Genomic DNA, 12,933 nt, shown 5'->3' on the forward strand with positions numbered 1-12,933 from the left:
CACAACCAAGTTTGAGGAGAGCTACTCCTACTCTGCTTCTTAGCTCATTTGCCACATTGCTTGACTTCTTGTTCTTCATTGTCTACCTACAAAAACTAATGTAAATACACTATTCCTATTAAGTAGATAAACTGTTGCATAAGCAAGTCAAGTCTCCTGTTCATCATTATGAAAACATAATGGAGGGTTTGAACTCACATGAGCTGAACTTTATTTAATGGTGCTTGCACTATTTGAAACCAGTGGAATCATATTGTTGTCACGTCCCATCGGAAACGAGAGTAGGACCCAAATGCAGGAACTCGGAAGACGCAAGGTAGTTCAAGAAGAGACACGTTTATTATATGCAGAGGTAGGGGATCGAGCAGGCAGTCCGGTGCAGCAGCGGTAGTTCGGACGTTGGGCGAAGAGAGCAGATGAGCGGACAGGCAGGAGTCGGTACACGGGAGAACAATCAACGCAGGCAGAAGTATCGAAGGAGTCAGGCTTACGGGGTTGGTCGGAGAATGGACGAAGTTGCCAAAAACCAGGGATTGGTCGCCACCGAGGCTTGGTCAGTAGGCAGCCGTGGATTGGTTACCAATAAGGCCAAGTCATGAAGCGGCTTGGAGCCATCTGGAGCAAATAGGATGATGGAGAGAAGGACCAGAGCCATGACCGCCACCATTACCATCCCGAAGTCTCTCCAGCTCCGGGGTGGCTCATCAGAACTCCCCAGCTCTTGTCGGACAGCAACGTGAGAAGGCAGCGACGCCGTCGCCCCCCCCCGGACAGCAACGTGAGAAGGCGGCACCGCCGTCGCCCCCCCCGGACAGCAACGTGAGAAGGTGGCGCCAGTACCGCCCCCTCCTGGACAGCAACGTGAGAAGGCGGCCCCAGTACCGCCCCCTCCTGGACAGCAACGTGAGAAGGCGGCGACCCCATCGCCATCGCCACCTCCTGGACAGCAACGTGAGAAGGCGGCGACCCCATCGCCATCGCCACCACCTGGACAGCAACGTGAGAAGGCGGCGACCCCATCGCCACCTCCTGGACAGCAACGTGAGAAGGCGGCGACCCCATCGCCACCTCCTGGACAGCAACGTGAGAAGGCGGCGACCCCATCGCCTTCGCCACCTCCTGGACAGCAACGTGAGGCGGCATCGGGTCGGTCCCCACTGCCACGTGAGCTTGCAGTGCATCCGTTGAAACAGCAACGTGGGCGTGGCACGGTGGCGAATCCGTTTCCAGGGCAATGTGAACGAGAGTCGGCAGAGAGTCAGTCGAAACTGACACGTGGGCGTGTCTCGGGAGCGGGTCAGTTCCGACTGCCGCGTGAACTCTGCTCGGAACAGCCAAAACCTCGACGTGGGAATGGCGAGGAGGCGGGTCAGTTTCCACAGCTACGTGCGCTTGGCGAGGTGGCGAGTCCGTACCCACTGCTGCGTGCACTTGGCAAGGGGGCGGGTCGGTTTCCACAGCCACGTGCGCTTGGCGAGGTGACGACTCCGTTCCCACTGCGGCGTGCACTTGGCAAGGGGGCGGGTCGGTTTCCACGGCAACGTGAACCTGCATCAGCAGTGAGTCCGTCGTCGTTGCGACGTCAGAGTAGCTTGGCTGGTTCGCCAATCCTTGCCGGACCTGGGCCTGAGAGCCGCCAATTCCGCGCTCTGGCTCTCTATCTGCGCCCGCATTTCGCGCCAGAACGCCTCGTGGTTTGGCGGCTCCTCCTCCCTCTGGGCTGGGAGCTTCGCCAACAGCTGCGGGTCTGCCGGTCTCACCGTTGCTGGCGAGGAGTGGGAGGACGGTGTCTTCGTTGCCGCGCAGCGAGAGACACCAGGGAGCGCCCGGCTGGGGCGTCTCCTCTGGCTGCCACGGCGAGGTCCTGGGTAGATGGCCAAGCGGGTTCCCTCGTACCGATAGGTGTACTTGGATCTACAGGGCGAAGTCGCTCGGGTGCTGGAAACGCGGGGAGGCGGAGCAAACTGACTCGCTGGTGGAGCGTAAGACATGTGAGCGGAGGACATCAGGGAGCCTCCCCGGATTGGACAGGCTTGGTCCTCCGGCAGACGGTCTACCTTGCGTCGGTCCCGGCGATGCCGGGTCTTTCCTGCTGGGTCCTGTATTGGCCAGTTCGTTCTGTCACGTCCCATCGGAAACGAGAGTAGGACCCAAATGCAGGAACTCGGAAGACACAAGGTAGTTCAAGAAGAGACACGTTTATTATATGCAGAGGTAGGGGATCGAGCAGGCAGTCCGGTGCAGCAGCGGTAGTTCGGACGTCGGGCGAAGAGAGCAGATGAGCGGACAGGCAGGAGTCGGTACACGGGAGAACAATCAACGCAGGCAGAAGTATCGAATGAGTCAGGCTTACGGGGTTGGTCGGAGAACGGACGAAGGTCGGTACACACAGGTTCAATCAGGGATACCGGAGCACACGAATGGGACATGAAGATCATATGAACTGGCGCAGTTGTCATCGCGGTCATATAAATGCACAGCATCATCAGGCTGCATGAGGCGCAGGTGTGCACCTTCCAATCAGAGCACCTGCGCGGACACCCGCACAGCTCGTGCTGGAGCGGCAGGATCATGACAATTGTGATAAAATGCCATAAATATGTTCCCATGTATTTTGTATGCATCCTTTTTGTATAAAGCTTATACATTTACAGGACTAGTTATTATTTTCTTATACATTTGAAAGGGTTCTCATTTCACTTTGCATGGTTTAGCAGTCAATTTTCATTTTGAGTTATAATGCATTTGGGGAAAAATAAGTAATAGGAATTCTTAAAATATAGTTGGAACACAAAATGTCCATATTGCTTCTCGTGACTAAGGTCGCAGGCATGGTAGAGTTTATCCCATCTGAATCTGGACGAGAGGTAGTGTAGTAGTAGACCCTTAACTGATTGCCAGCCAATCACAGGACAGGTACCAGTCCTTGTCACATTATAAGATATGTACAATTTAGAGTGTTCCACTCACCTGTCCTGGCATACATGTTTTTGGACTGTAAGAGGAAACCGGAGTACTTGGAGAAAACCAACACAGGCACAGGGACAATATGCCAACTCCGCACGGCAAGGCTGGATTTGAACCCGGGTCCTCAGAATTGGCAGCGAGATGTACTAACCAGTTGTACACTGTGCGCCAACGCAAACTATATAAATGTTTTTTAAATCAAAATTCCAAAGGTTGAATGTTTTGCCCGATTTATTAATGATTATATATGATTCATCTTATCATTCATAATACACATATATAGGTGAAGCATATTCCATGAAGCATATTTTTTTCTGAAAAAATCTGAAGGCGGCACGGGGATTCAGCTGGTAAAGCGTTGCCCTCACAGTTCTGAGGTCCCGGGTTCAATCTCAGACACGCTTGTGTGGAGTTTGCATGTTCTCCCTGTGCCTGTGTGGGTTTTCTCCAGGCACTCCGGTTTCCTCCCACATTCCAAAAACATGCAACATTAATTGGACACTGTAAATTGTCCCTAGGTGTGATTGGGAGTGTGGCTGTTTGTCTCTATGTGCCCTGTGATTGGCTGGCAACCAGTTCAGGGTTTACCCTGCCTCCTGCCCATTGACAGCTGGGATAGGCTCTAGCACTCCCCATAACCTTTGTGAGGATAAGCAGCAAAGAAAATGGATGAATGGAAATCTGAAGTTGCTCTGATTCTTTAAGAAAAGGATCCTTTGTTAAATTTGTGCTAATATACATTTTCCCAAATGTAATTACATTCTGTTGCGTTATAGCAAAGCTAGTATAACAACTTGTTAAATTACCCTCTCATTTTAAAGGTCCAGTCCACCTGATATCAAATCAGACTGCATGAGGTCCCTGAAGTACAATGACTTTGACACCCCTGCTATAGTAGTGAGTTCCAGCATAATGGGATAATTACTCAAAACACTAAATATATATTTTTTTGCAATATTGTTCGATACACCCAAGGTCTGCAGACCTTCCACATTCTTTAGCGTGTCTCCTTTCTAAGAAGCCCTAAATGTTGTGTGTGTCAGTGTTGATATCATTGTCTCAATACAGTCTGTCTGAATGGGTTCACGTATACTCAAGTAACTGAAATAGTAAGACATTGCTCCAATAAAAATGAGAGCCCAAAGGGTTACTGTATCTTGAGAGTGACAATATGAGTCCTGCTGTATACCTGAATTGAAGAAGAGCACAATTAGAGGCTTGTCTTTTCCATCAACTTGCAATGTGAAAACAAAACAACAACAACAACAGCAACAACAAAAACAACAAAAAAAAACAACAGAATCCCTTACTGTTACTTAACGAAGAAAAAAAATCTAATTTTATCCTACCTTGACCTCCAACTGAAGAGTCAATTTTCCTCTTGTATGCAAGAAGCACTCACATGTGCAGCAGAATTTCCAGGATGGTCTCCAGAAGCTAAGCAAAATATTAAAATGTAGTTACATGCAACACTGACACCTACAAAGCACTGGGGCTAAAATAATGGTGTTACACAGATTTGCCAGACCAGATAAGGATTAAGTAGATTAGAGGTGAGTAAAAGACGAGGAGCCAAAGTCCTCCTATGCAGTGATTGATACAATACTATAAAGTGGACAACCGAAGTGCTGAAACCCATTTAGTGATGAAGATTCTATTTTTCTCCCTGTACTTTTCTGTTCAGATGTGCAACATGAGAGCATTGAGTTTTCCAACGCACACACATGCACACACGCGTGCACACGCACACACACGCATGCTGTGTCAGCACTTTTAGCCACATCCAACTCTGATCCGATTAGATGTTGCCAGCTAGAGGAGGTTTCACATCAGGTAGACTTTTTTCTCCTTAAGTAAGGAACCGTGGTGGAATTGAAATGTGAGCCTCTGACAGTGATGGGCAGTAACCCCCCCCCCACACACACACACAGACTTTTCTGTCTTTCTCTCAGGGCAATGGTATGCTGGTCCACTGGCTCTCCCTGTTGGCTGTTAAATGACACGTTTTGTCCATCATGTTCTCAGCACCTTTAATTAAACAAGGCAGCTTGCTTCAGGTTCCACAACTTTTTAATCAAACAGATTCATAAAAAGTGCTGAAATCTTTGGATTTAAACCCTTTAAATCTTGAAAGTTCTTAAATAACCTTCAATTTAAACAGTAAAGCTCAGTTGCCGTATGGCTAGTTAATAGTTATGAAGCATTATTTATTTGTCAAAAATTGACAGTACACTGGCACTTTCGTGTAAATGTCCTTTCGCCATTTTTTCATGTTTTTTTCTGAACATAAAGAGCAAAACTCCTTGGCTTCGCAATGCATTTTTCAGACCAAACCTTACTCACTCGAAAAAGAGCAAATCTCGTCCCGTTTCACCGCTTTTTCTTTATTATTCTCATGCTCCAATATTCATCCATCCATTTTCTTGGCTGCTTATCTCACAAGGGTTGCGGGGAGTGCTGGAGCCTATCCCAGCTGTCAACGGGAAGAAGGCGCAGTACCCTGAACTGGTTGCCAGCCAATCACAGGGGACATCGAGACAAACAGCCGCACTCACAATCACACCTAGGGGCAATTTAGAGAGTCTAATTAATGCATGTCTTTGGGATGTAGAAGGAAACTGGAGTTCCCAGAGAAAACCCACGCAGGCACTGGGAGAACATGCAAACTCCACACAGGCGGATCCGAAATTGAACCCTGGACCTCAGAACTGTGAGGCCAATGCTCTACAGCTGCGCCGTCCTCGACATTATTATTGAGAGTAAAAAATAAGCCGCATGTCTGGCTCATCTTCGCTCTATGTCACCCACACCACTTTGCTAACTAAAGCACCAGTGGTGGGCGGTGCATAATGACGCTGTCAATGTAAACCACATTGATGTACTGTCTTCTTCTTCTTTTCCTTTCGGCTTGGTCTGTTAGGGGTCACTAGAGCGTGTCATTTTTTTCCATCTAAGCCTATCTTGTGCATCCTCCTCTCTAACACCTGCTGTCCTCATGTTCTCCCTCACAACATCCATAAACCTTCTCTTTTCTCTTCCTCTCACTCTTTTGCCTGGCAGCTCCATCCTTAGCACCCTTCTACCAATATATTCACTCTCTCGCCTCTGAACATGTCCAAACCAACTAAGTCTGCTCTCTCTAACCTTGTCTCCAAAACATCCAACGTTGGCTGTCCCTCTAATGAGCTAATTTCTGATCCTATCCAACATGTTCACTCCAAGCGAGATTCCTCACTGTCTTTATTTCTGCTACCTCCAATTCTGCTCCCTGTTGTTTCTTCAGTGCCACCATCTGTAATCCGTACATCATGGCCAGCCTCCCCACTGTTTTATAAACCTTGCCCTTCATCCTAGCGGAGACTCTTCTGTCACATAGAACACCAGACACCTTCCACCAACTATTCCACCCCGCTTGGACCCGTTTCTTAACTACCTTACCACACTTTCCATTGCTCTGTATTGTTGACCCCAAGTATTTGAAGTCATCCACCCTCACTATCTCTTCTCCCTGGAGCTTCAATCGTGCTTCTACGCCCCTCACATTCGTACACATATATTCTGTTTTACTTTGGCTAATCTTCATTCCTTTCCTTTCCAGTTAGCACATTTCTTCTCTTGGTACCCTGTCATAAGCTTTCTCTGTCATGATCCAGCCGCTTCAGCACGAGCTGTGCGGGTGCCTGCGCGGCTGCGCTAATTGGGAGGCGCACACCTGCACCTCATGCGGGCTGATCATCCCCTGTTTATATAGGACCCGGTGACGACTGGTTCTCCGCCAGTTTGTTGAGCGTTATGTCCCGTTCCAGCACTCTCGTATTCCTGGTTGAACATGTGTGTACCGACCTTCGTCCGTTCTCCGACCAACCCTGTAAGCCTGACTTCTTGATACTTCTGCCTGTGTTGATTGTTTCCCCGTCTACCGACTCCTGCCTGTCCGCTCACCTGTTCTCTTCGCCCGATGTCACAACTACCGCTGCGGCACCGGACTGCCTGCTTGTTCCCCGACCTCTGCATACAATAAACGTGTCTCTTCTTGAACTCCCTTGCGTCTTCCGAGTTCCTGCATTTGGGTCCTACTCTCGTTTCCGATGGGACGTGACATTCTCTAGATCCACAAAGACACAATGTAGCTCCTTCTGCCCTTCTCTCTACTTTTCCATGAGCATCCTCAAGGCAAATAATGCATCTGTGGTACTATTTCTAGGCATGAAACCATACTGCTGCTCGCAGATACTTACTTCTGTCCTGAGTCTAGCCTCCACTACTCTTTCCCATAACTTCATTGTGTGGCTCATCATCTTTATTCCTCTATTCAATACGTTGGTCACAAACTCCACAGGCACCTCTCCAAGTTGCTTCCATGGGCTAAGTACAGTAATATATGTATTTATGAGTGTGCAGTGTTCTCCTGTTATTGTTACGTTCCTTACACTCCAGCAAATAACAAACCTGTGAATAATGGATGCAGTATTAGTTATTATACCTGTGCATGATATGTGCCATATTTTTTTGCAACCATAAGCTACATTTAAGTCTTAAATGTTCTCCCTAATGGACTACTTGTGAATAATAAAAAGCGACCAAAAGAATCCAGTGGTGAATCCTTTTCTTACAGTACGTATGTGAATCAGACTGCTGGATATATCAATCAGTCATCCCTCACTCATTGAATCACCCTGCAAAATACCACAAACTGAAGTGTGTGTGTGTGTGGTGTGTGTGTGTGTGTACATCACCAGTGGCCAACTGCACATACGCACAGTGAGCCCAGATCACTGTCTGCAAGGCACATGTTTCCATTCAAACATCTATTTTTGAAAATTTCTCAGTAAATAATGCATTGACCTTAATGATTAAAGCAGAAGGTAAATAACACTAATGTATAATTACGTGCTGCTCCAAATTGGCATAAACCCTGTGTTTTATGCTTTTGGACTTTGCATTGTGTTTGCTCTGTGACAGAAGGAGTTTAAGCAAAAGCTGTAAACCACAGTTTGTCATCTGGCCTTTATTTAATAGGGTAAATGTTAACTGCGATAAAATATGAACAAATGAAGAGCAATGTTTATGTCTTTTGTTTTGCACTAACAGGACTCTAACTGTGCATGCATCCACTAAAGCATATTCTTCAGTCTTCATTCTGTGCCCGCATTTTGAGCTGTAGCGCTCCAGTGATATGTTTAGATGCTGGAAATATGCAGTGTAAAATTACACGACAGCAGAGTCAGCAGGAGCAGCTTCTTCTGCAGCAACTTATCCTACTGGTGCTTCGGAAGCTTCATGGGCTTGTGGGGCAGCATCCACAGCTAGCACATCTGCACGAGCTGCGGGATCTGCTGCAGGCACTTCTACTTCTGGCTCGACCACAGTTGCCTCCTCTTCCATTTCCTCTGCCTCTTCGGAATTTAGAGTGGCAACAGGAGCAGCAGGTTTTGAGGCAGGCTTGGCATTCTGTAGTGCGGAAAATTGAGTGTCTATAATTTTTCACACTTTTACATCATTTTATTACTTTCAATGAATTAAAAAAAAGAAATGGTGACCTGACTCAAGTTTTTAAAATTATTCTTATTGACTGCTTTTTGGAGCATGAGATATGTGCCCTTCCATGCTTTGATTGTAAAAAAATTGAATGTGAATAAGAGTCTTCAATTAACCAGGCAGCATGGTGGTGCTGCTGGAAAGCGTTAGCCTCACAGTTCTGATGACCAGGGTTCAATCCGGCCCTGCCTGTGTGGAGTTTGCATGTTCTTAACCATGCCTGTGTGGGTTTCCTCCCTCATGCCAACAAGATGGATTCATTGGAGACTCTAAATTGCCCCTAGGTGTGATTGTGAGTGCAACTTTTGGTTGTCTCCATGTGCCCTGCAACTGGCTGGCAATCAGTTTGGGTGTACCCCGCGCCTACTGCCTGACGACACTTGGGTTTGGCTCCAGCACTCTCGCGACCTTCGTGAGGATAAGTGGGGCAGAAAATGGATGGATGGAATTAACCAACATACATGTTTTGGAATTAGGGAAGATAGCAGAGCACCTGGGGAAACCCATATAAATATGAGAACATGCAAATTCCACACTGGAACTAATCAGCGACTGTGCACCTCCTCCGAGAGTATCCTTTATTTTAATTTTCCATTTTCAAACAGAATATCTAAAATATGTGTTTTAGTGCTTTTATGGTGAGGGAGAGGCGACTCATGCTGGATGCTGAAGTGCGTCATCATCATCACAAACAATTTTAATCGCGCCTGAAAGTTTAGGTCACTCTTTCTTTGCGCAGGTTTTCAGCAGTTATCTTCAGTCGTCAAAATAATTCCAGAATCTTAATTTATTTGAATGAGCTCACACTAATCTGTTATTTATTTTCTATTAAAAGATTACTCTTAATAATAAAGGTGAAACTCCCTTATCTCCAATATAAGGTTTTTCTTTTTTTTATATTTTAATAAACAATCCATCCATCCATTTTCTGAGTCACTTATCCTCCCGGGGGTCACGGACTACTGGAGCCAATTTCATCTGTCATAGGGCAGGACCGGTTGTCAACCAATCACAGCTGAAATATGACGATTGAGTGTTAAACTCTTTTTTTCTAAATTCCCACACATGAGAAGAAGCACACACAGTAGTGATAACAATTCAATATTTGGCGAAAAGTCAAGATTGCCCATCACCTCCTCCTCCTCTGATGCATCTTCCCCAACTGGCTGAGCAGCAGCAGCAGGAGCAGCTGGAGGGAGAGGAGCAGCGGCAGTGGCTGCCTGAGCAGGGGCAGCATCCACCTGCTTAAGAAGAAGCATAATTGATCATAGGTATGTTTAATCTTTAGTCCAAAAGGCTTCTTCAGTGCTACAAGAGGTTTTTGGCCATCACTTATCGTCTATTTAGAACAAAGTTCTGACATTCTAAACAATATCTGAGCCAAAATACATAACTGAATAAATAATTGGAGACTTTTGATACTCTAAATTTCCCATAGGTGTGATTGTGAGTGTTACTTGTTGATTTTTCCTTTGTGCTCTGTGATGGGTTGGCAAAAAGTTCAGGGTGTACTCCACCTGTAGATAATTGGGATAGGCTCCAGTATTCCTAGGAATGTTGTGAGGATAAGTAGCTAAGATAATGGATGGATGAATTTAACCAGAGAAGCATTTTGAATTGGATGTGAATCATATCCAACCACCAAGAACAGTTTGATTGCCTCAATTCCACTTAAGTAGTTTTCAATCTTACAGACAGAGCTTTAGCTGCAGCTCTTACTCTGGGAGTTGCAGCGGCGGGAAGAAACGGGTTCACCGCCAATCCCTGAAAAGAAACCCAAATCAGCATATTGATGTTTATGTTTCTTTTGGTTTCAAATGAAACGATGACTTCAAACCTGCTGCTGGTAGAGCCTGTACATCTCCATCAACCTCAGGGCTTGATTGGCATGTGCCGCGATCTGCTGAGAAAATACAGTGCAAGACATTTCCAGACAGGCTAGCGCAATGGCGACAGCGATCATTGTCCTTTCCAACATCCATCAGCCCATGATTTCCGGTGGCCTGCTCTAAACACGACATTCTGTATGACAGATAGCACGATGACACAGACTTACCTCATTACTTTGACTCTCCTGAAGCTACAAGAGGAGAATATAGGCAAAAAAATAAATGGATCCACGTTGTCGGGAATAAATCCAGTTACATTTGAGATCTTTTAAATTCCAGACAGACTTACAGGAGCAGCCGAGCAAGCAACAAATAGGCACATCACGACAGCTCGCTCCATCTTGACTGAAGATAAGAAATATAATCTTGTCGGTTTTGTATGCAAAAAAAATCACACATTTAAAGTCTCACCTTTCTGGTGTGCAGAATTTTAAGACGATCTGTCTCTGGAGGGAAAAAAAAATGGTTGCTTTCTTACATGGATGCCATTTATACACCTGAACCTGGTGTAATAGCCAATCAAATCCCACCAAGCACAGGAAAGAATGTGTTTGAGGACATAAATATGCTTTAAATATGAAAAAAGAGGTGGATGAATTCAAAGCTCTTCTTAACTTAAATTACACGGTGTGTAAGGTGCACTCACGCACAAGTCTTTTTCGCCGACATAATAATTACAGATACCGAATGATAAAATCTATTCAAGGAAACTGATAGGAGAATATTTTCTTGATTGATTTAGTGTGTTCAAAAGTGGGAGAATTATATAACAGGAGATGTGTGGACAAATTTAGAAGGAGATGTTCCTAGTTGTTTGAGGTGGTATTGGAGACTTGAGCGAATGGCACCTCTGCACTTGGAAATGGGAGCGTTCCTGTTGTGACAAGCATTTGTCCCCGGGGGGAGCACCAAAACCAAACCATCATCTTGCCTTTCTTGGTATCGCTTTTAGACTTGTACTTGCATTCCAATGTCGTCACTGGTGTGTATCATGATGAACAGTTGCTCTGCATTCTGAAGTGGTTCCACATCAAAGCAGTCCTGAGTCACAACAAGTGTCAGCCATTCCCTCCGTGGATATGAATGCTTTGTTTGTTCTGGTATACAGTGTATTTTTTAAAATTTTTTGTTTTTTATTATGTCATGCAAGAAAATCACAGCAAAGTTTGTATGTTCATGAATGCAGTTAACCTGCAGAGAGTGTATGGCATAAAAACCGGGTCATCTGTTAGCACTGGCTAATAGCTAGCTATATTTTTTTCATATCATTGAATGTCAATCACAAATGTTACATTGCTGGTGGCATAACTGGTTAAAGGGTTTTCTCACAGTTCTGAGGACTGGAGTTCAAATCCTTGCCCAGCCTCTGTGGAGTTTGCATGTTCTTCCTGTGCCTGTGTGGGCTTCCTCTGGGCACTCCGGTTTCCGCATCTCAAAAATGCGCAATAATTGGAAACTCTAAATTGCCCCTTGGTGTGAATGTGAATCCAAATGGTTGTTTGTTAATAGGTGCCCTGCGATTGGGGGGCAACCAATTTGAGGTGTGCCCAGTCTCTTGCCTGAAGATAGCGGGGATAGGTTTCGGCATTCCCACACCCTCGTGAGGATAAGTCTCTCCGAAAATGGATGGATGGATTGTTTATTAAAATATAAAAAAAGAAAAACCTTATATTGGAGATAAGGGAGTTTCACCTTTATTATTAAGAGTAATCTTTTAATAGAAAATAAATAACAGATTAGTGTGAGCTAATTCAAATAAATTAAGATTCTGGAATTATTTTGACCACTGAAGATAACTGCTGAAAACCTGCACAAAGAAAGAGTGACCTAAACTTTCAGGCACAATTAAAATTGTTTGTGATGATGATGATGCACTTCAGCATCCAGCATGAGTCGCCTCTCCCTCACCATAAAAGCACTAAGCACTTTTGTTTTATCAATGGCTATGCAGTGCAATTGAGAGTTGCTTAGTTATAATTACTGTGCCCATGACCCCCATGCCTACCACTTTAGCGCGCGGTTAGCTACCCATCTATGACTATACCTCGAAAAAAAATATATCTTCCCTGTATCCCGCTTTTTACAGAGCAGCATGGTGTCATAAGTTAAATTCTCAAGTGTTAAGTACCTTTTTTATCAGGCTACCGTAATAGATTGAAACTTAAAGCAATGCAATTATAAACCATAGGACTCATACCCTGGCCCACTTTGTCATTTTATGAGGCCCATGAAAGAAAAAAAATTGCATTGATTTCATGTTTGTGGAAAAAAAAACACTTTTTAAATGAAATGTAATATAAGTTAAACATGTTTTTCTTGGCTTCAGAATTGAAAAGAAGTTGCACATCAGTTTGTATTTCTATAATTAATTATCTGAGGCAAGTATTCATTTTTATGAGTTCACCGTTATAACAGCCCTCTGACGGAATGTCAAAGCTACTGTACAACATAATGCGCCACAAAAATGAGTTTCACACCCCTGCTACATACTGGAAGCATGTGTTTAATGCTCAACCGACATCCCTACTTACATTTTAAG

The 12,933-nt window shown here is 45.1% G+C and overlaps 2 protein-coding genes across 3 annotated transcripts in view; one reads left to right on the top strand and one right to left on the bottom strand.

Moving 5' to 3' along the window:
- The window catches only part of LOC133506693 (uncharacterized), a 102,833-nt gene that overhangs the window by 20,045 nt on the left and 69,855 nt on the right, over positions 1-12,933 (top strand). The gene's annotated exons all lie outside the window — the stretch shown is intronic.
- Positions 8,032-10,839, bottom strand: enam (enamelin). Of its 2 annotated transcripts, none has more exons than XM_061831152.1 (7): positions 10,806-10,839; positions 10,684-10,739; positions 10,562-10,585; positions 10,343-10,408; positions 10,198-10,269; positions 9,639-9,749; positions 8,032-8,418 (listed from the first exon to the last, which is right to left on the bottom strand). In XM_061831152.1, exons 2-7 carry the CDS (start codon positions 10,732-10,734, stop codon positions 8,221-8,223), a joined length of 522 nt encoding a protein of 173 aa, XP_061687136.1. In that variant the 5' UTR covers positions 10,735-10,739; positions 10,806-10,839; the 3' UTR covers positions 8,032-8,220. The 2 variants fall into 2 exon arrangements, with proteins under 2 accessions (XP_061687136.1, XP_061687137.1); XM_061831153.1 differs by lacking the exon at positions 8,032-8,418 and adding an exon at positions 9,451-9,520 and having other exon boundaries at positions 10,806-10,834.

The sequence above is a fragment of the Syngnathoides biaculeatus genome, chromosome 9, assembly GCF_019802595.1.
Source record: "Syngnathoides biaculeatus isolate LvHL_M chromosome 9, ASM1980259v1, whole genome shotgun sequence".
NCBI lineage: Eukaryota > Metazoa > Chordata > Actinopteri > Syngnathiformes > Syngnathidae > Syngnathoides > Syngnathoides biaculeatus.